The sequence below is a fragment of the Mirounga angustirostris genome, unplaced genomic scaffold (genome assembly GCF_029215605.1).
Source record: "Mirounga angustirostris isolate CCGP_5_RB_7025 unplaced genomic scaffold, mMirAng1.0.hap1 SCAF_9, whole genome shotgun sequence".
NCBI lineage: Eukaryota > Metazoa > Chordata > Mammalia > Carnivora > Phocidae > Mirounga > Mirounga angustirostris.
Window position 1 is genome coordinate 10,014,232 of NW_026991717.1, and position 12,321 is coordinate 10,026,552.

Sequence of the window (12,321 nt, forward strand, 5' to 3'; positions counted from 1 at the left end):
CGAGAGGAACACCATAAGGAGTAACCATGTTTTAAATGCTGCGTGCATTTCTGGCCAGGTCACAACACAAACAGAGACATGGGACCAGAGTTAACGACTCTCTTCTTCCGCTCCATGAAAGGCATTGCACAACACAGTGAGTGGGGAAGTCAGAGACAGCCACACCCCTTGTAGAAACACAAGAGTTCAGAGAGCTTAGTTTCACAGAAGTTAAGGAAGCAGAGGGCTGAAATGAGAAGGTAGGTCCACGGTGTCAACCACTGTAGAGCCATCAAAACAGATAAAAGACGTTACTGGACTGGGCAACTGTGAGGTTTCTTGTGACTTTGGAAAGAGCAGGTTTTAATAGGACAGGTAAGATCAGAATTAAAACTGTAAAACATCTCTCGATACCTCTAGATTCACAGTACTTTACAGTTTGTAAAATACCGTCAGCAAGACTGGACCTCTCTCCTGCTCCAGGAGGAGGGACGATGCCATTTCGGAGAGGAGCCCACACACACTGTGATGCTACATTTGGGGACAGTATCCTCGCGTATGAACTGAACTGGTAACTGCGTCTGCTCCCAAGACTGAGCTTCTTGAGAAGCACATCTTTATTCCACGGGTCTCCCGACTGAGTAGTAAGTGTGGGGTTTAGGGTGGATTCTTAACGAATAATCTTTGAATTCATTATCCTCAGTGATTTTACAGAGAATGAAAAGTTAGGAGAGCCTTTAGGATTATCACTCTGCCTCCGTTTACCAGATCCATAAACAACCGTTAAAACCGAGGCCAGCAGAGGTGAAGTAACTCGGACAAGTCAGTACGGTATTCAGAAACAGTGAGGGCGTTTTCCTCACTTCCAATCCAGCATTCTTTCCCCCACCCCACAAGTGCCTCTTCTGAGTTTTTTCTTTGTCTTGGAATTCAACAATTGTTTAAACAAGTTTCAATAACAATACTAAACTGAAAAAAGCTGGCAAAGTGCAATTCAGATCTCTGGAGATTAGTTGGAAAACAGAGTCCCTATTTACTTTAGACAAAAAGATTTAGAAAATAAAATATCAAATGAAACAACTAATATATGGAACTGTGGGCACCAATTTTTTGAATATTAGAATGCTGTCATTGACAGAAATGTTTTCTGTTTGCTTTGGGCTCTCTGTCTAGATGCCTGCTTCAGTCACTGACAGCTAATTCACAGCAATGCGCCGAGGAGGCTCACTGTTTCTATGGACACAGACACTTAAGCAAATCTGGCCACAATGCAGTCATCAGCCGGTTCCTTCTTCAGAATTAGGACTCATTTACAAACATTTAAAAGTAAAATCTATATTGGAAAATGGTAAGGTTTCAAGTAATTTCAGGAAATGCTTGTAAGTCAAAACCACAACGAGATGCTGTATTACAGCCCTTCGGGTGGCCACATTCACCTCCCCACCTCCAAAACACCACCGAGGAAATTTCAACAAGTGCTGGCAAGGGCACAGAGAAGTTGGAACCTTGGGCACCGCTGGTGGGAATGTCAGACAGCCGTCGCTGTGGAACGGTGGCTGATACTTCCCAAAACGACACGGAGAACTACCATATGATCCAGCAATCCCACTTCTGGGTATATGCTGAAAAGAACCGAGAGCTGGGACTCGAACAGATCCTTGTACACCAATGTCCACAGTAGCGCTATTCACAGTAGACAGAAGGTGGAAACACCCCAAATGCCCAACAATGGATGGATAAATAAAATGTGGTACGCACATACAGTGGAATACCATTCAGCCTTAAAAAGGAAGGATGCTCGGACACAGGCCACAACACAGATGACCCTGCAGACATGCTGCTGAGTGAAAGAAGCCAGTCAGCCAAGTACAAATACTGTACGTTTCCACCTATGTGAGCTAACCAGAGCAGTCAAACTCAGAGACGAAACAAAATCAGAATGGTGGTTTCCAGGGACGAGGAGGACGGAGAGAGAAGAGTGGAATTATTATTTAATGGGTAGAGTCTCAGTTTGCAAAGATGAGAAAGTTCTGGAGACGGACGGCGGTGACGGTTGTACAACAACGTGAATGTACTGACCCACCGTGACCTGTACGGCCGCTGCATGGTGAATTCTGGGTTATGTGTGTGCTCCCACAATCAAATTAAAAAAAAAAGTGTGCGGCAATTAGAGATCAGCAAGCTCGTTTAGACAAAAGTGGTCAAGCGGTGCACACAGGGGCAGAGGTGGAATTCTGGGCCAGATGCTACCAATCATGGTCAATGTCGTTAACCGGAGGGCCGACTCCATGTGCATCGAGTGTGGAAAGACTGTCAAAACACGTATCAGCATTTTCCACCACATCCTGTATACAGTGACAGCAACACCAAGCATATTGTCTTCTTGTGTGAACAGATCGTTCTTACTATGTAAGTAAACTGCTTAAGAGATATAAACTGGATTACAAAACATCTCCCCCGTTTCAGAATCTGATGTCACAGGTAAGTTTGCCCTAGTCTCAGTGCTATTCTTCAACAACTGTCTCTTTCTCACTCACACCAAGAGACAACTTAAAGACCACACAGTGTGGCTACACTGGAAACATTTTCAGAATGCTTCCTATAGGCCAGATACAACGCCAAGCCCCGAGTACAAACATGGTAACACACCTGTTTGCCCATTAGTCTCTTCCAAAAGGTGACCTCTAAGACTGAGATTTTTCCATAAACAGATGATAAGCTGGTTCTCTGTACTATCAACAATCTTCTTACTTGGCTCTGAAACTAGGCTTGGCAAGATTCTGACTGTTAGCAGATTTAGGAGACAGAAAAGGAAGAAACAACAGTGTCAAGACGCTAATAATTTGAGTTTTAAAGAGAACAGTGAAGATGATTATAAGCCCCTCTCTCCAGATTTTGCACTATGGCATCTTTGAGGTCGTACGAGCAAGATGCAGGACTGGAACTGACTGAATGGGTAGGAGAGGGAAGAGTTCAAGATGATTCAGAACTTCTGTTTAGCAAGTGGCTGGAAGTGAGGAAGACAGACACTCTGCTATTACATATACACATTTTTGGGAGGAAGAAGTTACCAAAAAACTTTCTGGCTCTGACCCCATTTATGATTCTTTAGCTAGAAACCAAACTTAGTCCTTTATCCACACTATCTCCATGATCCTTAGATCACAGACACCATAGGTATTCAACATCCGAAGTTCGGAGCAACTACATGGCACATGGACCCTGGGACAATGGAAGCTCAGAAGAAACGTCAGGGCCATCCAGATAATTCTTCATTCCTGCCATGAAGTCTGGGACTCCTTGTGATCATCTAAACTGCACCCACGTTGTGTTCCCATCAGTCTGAAAATAGAGTTGTACATATTTCCAGCAGAGAGGGAACTGCCTTTTGTTTTTGGCAGTGTTTCTCCTACTGTTTATATCTGAACATCCTAATAATACGAGCTCATGGTTACACCCAGCCTTCCCAGCCACTGCTCATATTTACTTCCTCTGCAACTGTCTCAGGAGATCCAGCCAGAGTTACAAGGCTGAACAAAAGGAAGCAAAAACCCACCATGTGGACACGGAAGCCAATACTTGAGTCAAAATCTTTTCAGGGAGTCAGACTGCAACTGAGCAGATATGCGCAGTTGTCCTCAGTCCTTAGCTTCCTTACATCTTTTGTTTGACGCAAGGTGGAACTGTCTTAGAGAAATCAAACTTATAAACGATGTATTTCTCGGGAAAATGACACTAGACTTAAAGATAAATTACTCTTTCTGAGCTTTAGCTAATGAGGTCATGTGGCCTGCCCAAACATCATGGATAGGGATGGGATTGTCCTCTGTAAATATTTTCATTCGATGCACACAAAACATGGTTGCAAATCTTTTAAGCATTCACCTGACACTCTTAATTACTAGCTACAAAGTATGCTCAATAAACCATCAATAACATGAAGAATATTATTATTAGTAGGCAATATTTTTGCAGGTACCTAAAGTTGTAACATTAGTAAAACAGAAATGGGCCTTGGACTAAAATCAGGTTACGTCAGCAGTCAATCCTAGATTCTGACACCCTTCTTTCCGGTATGCTAGTTTTGCAGTAAGTTTCAGATATGTAGTGTCCTCTTGTGTTAACACTGGTCTCAGGAATACTCACCATGAATTTAGCTACTGAACTCTGTTAGGTGAAAACTTCTATCATTCATCAACTTGTGCGTTCCCTACTAGCTTTTTGAAGGATGTTGACAAAAACAGGCATGTCAGTACCAATGGGTTCCTGCTAACCATAAAATTCTTCCACACCCCATTCTGAGCATGTGATTCATAGTTACTGACCACTTATCACAGGAGCAAGAACTGACACACACATCGAGAGGGGGAGTCAAGGGAAAGGCATAGAGTGAGGAAGAGGGGTGTGTGTGTGTTTGTGTGTGTGCGTCTGTGTGTGTGTGTGTGTGTGTACACACGTACTGGGCCATGGGCCAGACGTAAATGACCAAGGAATACTGTTAACTTATGCCTTATTATTTAGCAAAGAATTCAGAAAGGAGGTAACATTTCGGGGATGTTGGAGGCTGATGATGGGAAGCAAGAGCTGATCTGAGGACAAAGACTAACAACATATGCAGCTTTAGGGAAGTGTTAAGAGAAGGCCTTGATGCAGGAGAGCTACCATGAAACAGAACTGCACAGAACTGATGAACGGAAAAGATCGGACTGCAGCATGAGCCAAAGAAAGCATCGGGACATAACCCAGAATGAGAATTGTGAAGCTAATCCGCAGTGAATTACTAGGATGCCAGTGGGAGGGCCTACAGTCGTAAATGTGGAATTCCACAGCAGTGGGCCCACAATCTGAATTTTGTGTTTACTGTCATCCTCTATCTCTGTGTTCTTACCTTTTAGTACATTAACTACAGTTTATGGAGCATGATGCGCAGGAATCCTTACTTAGAAGCCCTAAAAGATTAATTCATTCAATTAACAAAACTTTTTTGTTTTTTAAGATTTATTTATTTATGTGACAGAGAGACAGCGAGAGAGGGACCACAAGCAGGGGGAGTGGGAGAGGGAGAAGCAGGCTTCCCGCTGAGCAGGGAGCCCAATATGGGGCTCGATCCCAGAACCCTGGGATCAGGACCTGAGCCGAAGGTAGACACTTAATGACTGAGCCACCCAGGCATCCCTTAACAAAACTTTTTGAGCATTTAATACAAATTAGGAACATTGTTTTCAGTACTTAGAAATAGTGAACAGATGGAAAAATTACAAGCTCATTTGTATAAAAGAACAAATTTCCACAGACAAAAGTGGAGTGAGAACATACACACGATCACTTGAGAACTGAAGTGGCATATACACCCAAATATAATTTTTTTAAAACACTGATTAAAGATACCGAAACTCAAAATGAAAAATAATTAGAGAATACTTCTGAATGATTAAAGAAAAAAAAAAATAATTGTGGAAAAAATGTGCAAAAATTGTGCAACAAAATGAATTTATGTGAGGCCACGAATCTGCCCTAAGTGTTATGGAAGGAATTCCTATCCTGGGAAAAAAGCAGTAGACACAGCTTCTAAGACTATTTTCAATAGGAAAGTCTAGGGGCGCCTGGGTGGCTCAGTCAGTTAAGCGTCTGACTCTTGATCTCAGCTCAGGTCTTGATCTCAGGGCTGTGAGTTCAAGCCCCATGTTGGAGCCTACTTAAAAAGCAAGCAAACAAACAAACAAAAACACAACAACAAAAAACTCCTCAAGTCTAAAACAGAAAAGAAACACATGTATATTTATGAGAACTGATTCACATATTCATGTAACAAAAGGCACTGCTGACTTGAAGAGGAGGTCTACGATAGCAAGAAAAAGCATGAACTTTGAAAACAATCAGATCTGGGTTTGCATCCTATTACCTATTACACATGAGCTGTGGAGATTGTCAGAAAATTACTGAATACCCCAATCTGTTTTTCCATATGTAAAATGAGACAAACACTAGGAATGTAAAAATGAAAAGACTGGATCTCGTATCCATCCACTTCTTCCCACTTCAGACCACAAAACCAAGTTACCGTGCCTCGGGCTGCCACAATGGTGGCCTACCTCATTCCCACACCACCCGAAGGATCTCTTCAAAACATTATTTGCGAAGTAACGTATCCAAACAAAGCCAAGTCCTCACGGCTGTCAAGGCCCTTCTTTTCTAGGTCCCACTCAGGACCCTTCCGATACTGGTCCTCTGCTTGCACAGTCACGTGACAGCCCCGTCACGGTGGCCCGGCCACTGCTTCCCCGAGTACCTCAGGGCCTCTACATTTACTGTTCATTCTCGCCCGAACACTTTCCCTTGGTAGAGCGAGCATCTTTCTATCCTCAGGAGATCAGGGTTTTTTTATTTTTTATTTTTTTTATTTTTATTTTTTAAAGATTTTTATTTATTTATTTGACAGAGAGACACAGTGAGAGAGGGAACACAAGCAGGGGGAGTGGGAGAGGGAGAAGCAGGCTTCCCACCGAGCAGGGAGTCCGATGTGGGGCTCGATCCCAGGACCCTGGGATCATGACCTGAGCCAAAGGCAGACGCTTAACGACTGAGCCACCCAGGCGCCCCAGGAGATCAGTTTTTTAAATGGCAGCACCTCAGAAACATCTTTTTTCTAAAACAGGCCTTCTGATTATTTCCTATATTCCCCACTGCTTATTCCTGTCGAATCACTTACAGTAATTCCTACTTTTTACTTTCTCTGTTTACTGTCTGTCTTTGAGCAACAGGAGGATCTCAAAGAACCATGTACCCATTGGACTTAACACCATCGCTGGCATCGACCGGGTCATCAATACTGTTTTAATGTACAGCTCTCAACAACCTTCTTCTCTGTCGCCAAAGCAAAAAAATTAACGCGAAACTTAGCTATCTTATTTCAAACACACTATTTTCAGGACTCTTAGTGTTTACTTATTTGTAATCAATGCATATTTTCTGAGAAGTGAAGTTTTCTCTACTAAAACTCTTTCATTATACAATTGGCAGCATGGTAAAAAAAAAAAGAGAGAGAGAGAATACAAACAAATTCACCTAAAAAACTAATTCTATCCTTCATTAGCTATGGCCTTGTGGAAAAAAAAACCTCACATCTTAGTCAAGTACTTCATACTCCTCACCATGGCTCAAGAGATGAAGAGAAGCCTTACGCTCTTCCTATAAAAGTGCGGGGGGGAGAGAAGGGGAGCAGCTGCTGCCTGAGCAGTAAGTCTCAAATGAAATAATGTACATGGAAGTGTTTTGTTAAAACTGTAAAAGAGCATATCCGAGGCCAATAAGCCCATGCTGATTTAGCTGTTCTCGTAAAGGCTTTCCTTCCCAGCTAGAGCATAGAGCACTACCCATTTTAGCATTATCTTAAATGTATGATTCTCCCTGTGACACCTAGACTGGGATGTTCTACCCTCTCTCCCTTTTTTCCTTCTTTCTCTTCCCACAGACAAGTAAAATCTAAGATCATCAAGAGTCAAGCATACAGGGGCGCCTGGGTGGCTCAGCTGGTTAAACCGCTGCCTTCAGCTCAGGTCATGATTCCAGAGTCCCAGGATCGAGCCCCGCATTGGGCTCCCTGCTCATGCAGGAAGCCTGCTTCTCCCTCTGCCTGCCACTCCCCCTGCTTGTGCTCTTTCTCTCTCTCTTAAATAAAATCTTAAAAAAAAAAAAAAAGAGTCAAGCATATAAAGGTCCTAAAAACTGGGCTCTCCTAAATATATTATATGAGGACAAAAATTTTAAAACACCACTGTGCTTTCATAAAGGTAATCACATTTCAGAGAAACTAAAATTAATAACATCTTGGAACAAGTTCAAAATGCCAAATCCCCAACTGCTCTCAGCCTAGGCCTAGCAAGTCAGACAAGTACCTGACAGCAATTAGGAGGGACAATGACACGACTCTACCACAAATCACCACTCCTACCTGGGCCCTCATCCAAGGTGGTAGTTCATTGGCTTCTGTGTCTAGCCTTCTAGACCCATTTCTTGGCCTCAATGGACCAAGGAAAAAATTTAGGAAGTCCCAAGTAATAAACTGAACTGATAAATTGATAACACAGTTCCAAAATTTCCTTGACCAGGGCAATACATTACCTCTCTGCCTACACTCCGTCTAGCTTTACACTTTCACAAGTTCAGGTACTGAGGTTCTTTTGGCATCTGTGAAGCACTTGGTTGACTTCCAATTTCCCCTGCCTTTGCCAGAAAACTGCTAAACTTCCAAAAAGTGCTCCTTGAGTTGTCCAACATTCCCAGACTCCCATCTTATGGCTGGAGGAGTCCTTACTAATTTTAGATTCAAGGATGCCTTCTGTGAGCAATTAGCTATTCAGAGTCTCCACCCCCATCCTGCTTAGACACCCAACATCACTAACGCCAAGAAAACAAATACAGCTATCAACAGAGTCCAAGAAAGGCAGTCAAAACCAAGGCTGAAGCACCACTTTGCAACTTTAATAAATAGGCTGGAGACCCTTCCAAAGGAAATGTTCATCTTGCCCCTACAGAGTTGCAAGAGACAGCAGAAAACAGAGAGCGATACCCAGACAGGTAGGGCTGGAGCAAGGGAGGCTGAGGGGATGGAGAACAGGGACAGAGGGACAGACAGAGACATCTTAGGAAAGAGCAACTCTGAAGGTGAATTTCTCCCGCTGTGATTTTCAAGAGTATGAGGTGCTCCTAAGCTTTAAGAAAGCATTTTAAAGCAAACAAAATGACATTTCAACAGTAAGTGTGGCTCAGTCCTGATTCTTAAGCGCCCCCCCACCCCAGTCTCTGTTCAGATCTTCTTTTAAGAACCTTAAAATCACCAACCGCACCCCTCCGCTCCCGACTTTTCACACATCTTTTCAGCCTTTCTCCCAGTACAGGGCAGCCAGGCGCCCAGCTACTGGATGCAAAGAGAGAAAGGAGCTTGCGAGCTTTGGGGCATGTGAAGTGCGGCCCCTTACCTTCAGCAACACCACATCCACGGTCCTGTCCACCTTGGAGATGTCACACAAGCTGTACCGTCTCTTGTGCCGTTCATACATCTTTGTTCCAACGGCGCCCCCCAAGTCCACCGTTCCAAATTTCTCACGCTGAACTGGAGATCACTGCCCTCCTAACTCCTCTCTCTATAAAACCCTCAAAAGGTCCAAAATTGATTAAAAAGAAACCAAGTGGAATCCAAGTCCTTGAACGGATGGAAGGCTTTCTGGCAAGTTGAGAGCACTGTAATTCATACTATAAACAGTAAGTGCCTCCTGATCCTATACTTTATGCAGATCTTGAGTGAAAGAGAAGCACACAGCGTTTCCATCACTGGCAACAACTGCAGTAGAAAAATTAAGAAGGAACCAGCTAAGCATAATGGCTGACGCATGTGGGGGAAAAACCCAAAGCAGGCAATAAAAATCCAGTATGCACTTTGTCAGGAAAAGCAAAAGACAGAAAAAGGTAAGACAACGCTATTTCAAAGGGATGGCATGAAAACATTCTCATTCTCTCATTAATTTCTGTTCTTGCTTACAAATACAAAACAAAACAAAACAAAAAAGACAAGGAGGGTAAATTTTTCCTTTACAGAAAAAACAAAAACAAAAACCAGCAGAAGCTTGGAGATTCTGTTCAAAGTCAAGTCTTTGGAGTCAGGCTCTTGCTCACCAGGCAGGAGGGCTTGGTTCTGATTTCAGTTGAAAATCTCTAATGACAGCAGAGGAAAAGGCGAAAAGAAAGACCACTCCTCCTGCTCTACTCCCTCCTCCCTTCTTGGGCGCTGGCCCTTCCCTGCCCCAGCCCCCCTTCCCCTCAGGAACGTCACTACTTGCCCTTTGAGCTCCTCACCAGCAGCCTTGGAGGTTTGAAAACCTAATTGCAGTGGGAACATGATTCATCCACAGACGGAGAAGAGAAAAACAAGGCTTCCTTTTCCAACCCACTTCCTCCTCCTCCTCCTCCTCACTGTCCCCTATGAAAAAGGCTCTGTCAGGCATTGCAAGATGCAACTCGAATGCTTTGATGTTGGAGCAGTACGATAATAAAGGGGGAGGATGTCATCCTAAACATCATGAGCAAGTACAACATACTCATCCATTCCACGAAGTACAGAAAATTGAAACTACCCAAGGCGCACACTGCAGCTCCCTGCCAAATGCAAACCAATGATTTAATATGAGAAAAATGTCAGCCAAGTATTTCAGGGCTATGTCTCTAGGATCCAGAAGTGGCTACAAAAGTGCCTGATATGGTTGAAAAATCATCAAGAGTTCATCTTTTTGTTTTTTTGTGTGTGGGGGGGGAAGGGGGTGAGTGGGGAGAAAGGGAGTGAGTGAAGGAAGGGGCTTTACAGACAATTAAAGAGAAAAGGAGTAGAATGAATGGGTGCATGTGTCAATACTTCTGAGTGAGGAGGGTCACCTACACTGGGACTGCTTCCCCCCCCCCCTTCAGGGCTTTCAAGCGCACTGGCTAAGCCTTGTGGCTCTGTCACTTCATTCTTGCCGAGAGCCCCCCCCCAGCTCCGCCCTGTGCCACAGCCTCTGAGCGGCCTACTCCAGAATTCATCCTCTTCAGACACCCTCTCAACTTTGTTCGTAAGTGATGGGGTGGGGGGGGGACTGAAGGAAACAAAAAGGGGAAAAGAGCGGAGAGAGGAAAAGAATAAGATCTTGTCCTTCTAGGAGCATTAGGCTGCCACCATTTTCCTCAAGGGGCTAGGGGAGCCCTTAGCCAGACCTGAAGAGTGTGAACGAGGGGGTTCAGATACCACAGGGGAGAGGAAGAAAAGAGATTTAGTACTTAAATTTCTGTCAGTATTGCAAACAGAGTTGGTGACAAGGTTTCTCAGGAGTTTTATAAAAGGGGTGTAGAAGATCTGATGAGTCACCATTTCCTCAGTCCAGGCGTTCACATTGCTAACCAGCCAAAGGAGGGAAATGCAGCAAACCCTATGAGAAAGCGAGCGTTTTCCTCACCTATTACTACACTGTAGCCCTAGCCGTGCCCAACGCAGAGCCCGGATCCCCACCCCTCCCTGTGTCATCCAAGGCAGGTGGACCGCCTCCCCCTCCCCGCGTGCCCCCGGTGAGCCCTGGCTCTGTGATGTTACCAACACGAACAGTGAAACAGATGTTGCTTTTCACTAGAGTGAGGATGGAAAACAGTAGAAACATGATGATTAGAGAGAGATTAAAAAGTTGTAAATAAAGTTCTTGCTCAGACTTCCCAAAAGGGTGGGAACCTGACCAGGACTTACTTTGAGACTCTGTGGTCCAGAGCACAAATCGGAAGACCCTTTAGGCTTTAGGGTATGGGGAAATGGTTGGTTTTATCAGCTTTTCTGTAGGAACTTTCATCAGGCTGTAATTTAGAAACCCCCTCCTCTCCATATGAACACAAGGCTGGCTCCCCTCTGCCCTCCTCATGGTTTATCCCTCCTGCCACTCCCTCTGTTTTAATTAGAAGCAAATGTTTCCTGCTTCCAAGGTTCCCAGGCATCTCTCAAGGGATCGGAGATGCTTTAGTCACCATATAGCCTTCCTATTCCCAACCTCGTCTAAGTACTTACTGACTTAAATGCAGATAATCTATATTGCTTTAACAGATACTTTGTGCCTTGAGTGAAGGCAAACAAGTAACAAGGTCTCTGTCCTTAAGACGTTTACATAAAGAGAAACCGGTTTCAAAATAATGTAATTGTCCGAAATGTTTTGAGACCTACAGACGAACCTTTTTATTTCTGACCATCTGCTGACTGTGCCAGAGGCTGGAAATCTAGGTTTCCTACTCCTTCTGCACACATAAACCTACTACAAAGATTTGGAATTGTCCTTCCGTCTTCTGTTCCTTCTTGTAGAATAAACGCTTTGGGTAGGGAACAAATACTCGGGGCGGGGAGGGAGTGTCTGTTTTGCTGTCCCCTCTGGATCTGTTCAGCACTTTCCACAGAAGACAGAATCCGCAGTCCTGTGCTTGGGCTGCTGAGCTGACAATTCCAAGTTTTTATCAAAAACATCTGGAACCACTGAACAGTTATTCAGTTAGGAGTTTGAAACACAGCAACCAATCATTTTATATCCAGACCAGAGCCGAGAGCTACGAATTTTTGTTTTGAGAAAATTCTCCCTTTTCTTTAATTTTGGGAGCTTGTAGTAAAATAGGTCTATTACTGACTCTTACCATAGTAGTTATTTACAAGATTAATCGTATCTCCCTTCTGTGTCCTCCATCCCACTCTCTATCCTCAAAAGGAGTCCCAAATTCTTCAACAGAAGCAACCAGTGCTTTTACTCTGTTCATACCACAGGCCCAACGTATGTTCTTAAAGATTCCAGA

At 43.9% G+C, this 12,321-nt stretch overlaps 1 protein-coding gene across 20 annotated transcripts in view; it reads right to left on the reverse strand.

Moving 5' to 3' along the window:
- AKAP13 (A-kinase anchoring protein 13) overlaps positions 1-12,321 on the reverse strand; it is a 321,124-nt gene that overhangs the window by 107,506 nt on the left and 201,297 nt on the right. Inside the window, exon 1 of one of the 20 annotated variants that reach the window (XM_045899459.3) lies at positions 8,958-9,731. The exons of the other annotated variants lie outside the window; for them this stretch is intronic. Within the exon in view, the coding sequence (XP_045755415.1) occupies positions 8,958-9,038 (81 nt within the window). The 5' untranslated portion in view covers positions 9,039-9,731. Of the gene's footprint in view, positions 1-8,957; positions 9,732-12,321 lie in introns of those variants that run through there. 20 annotated transcript variants of the gene reach the window in all.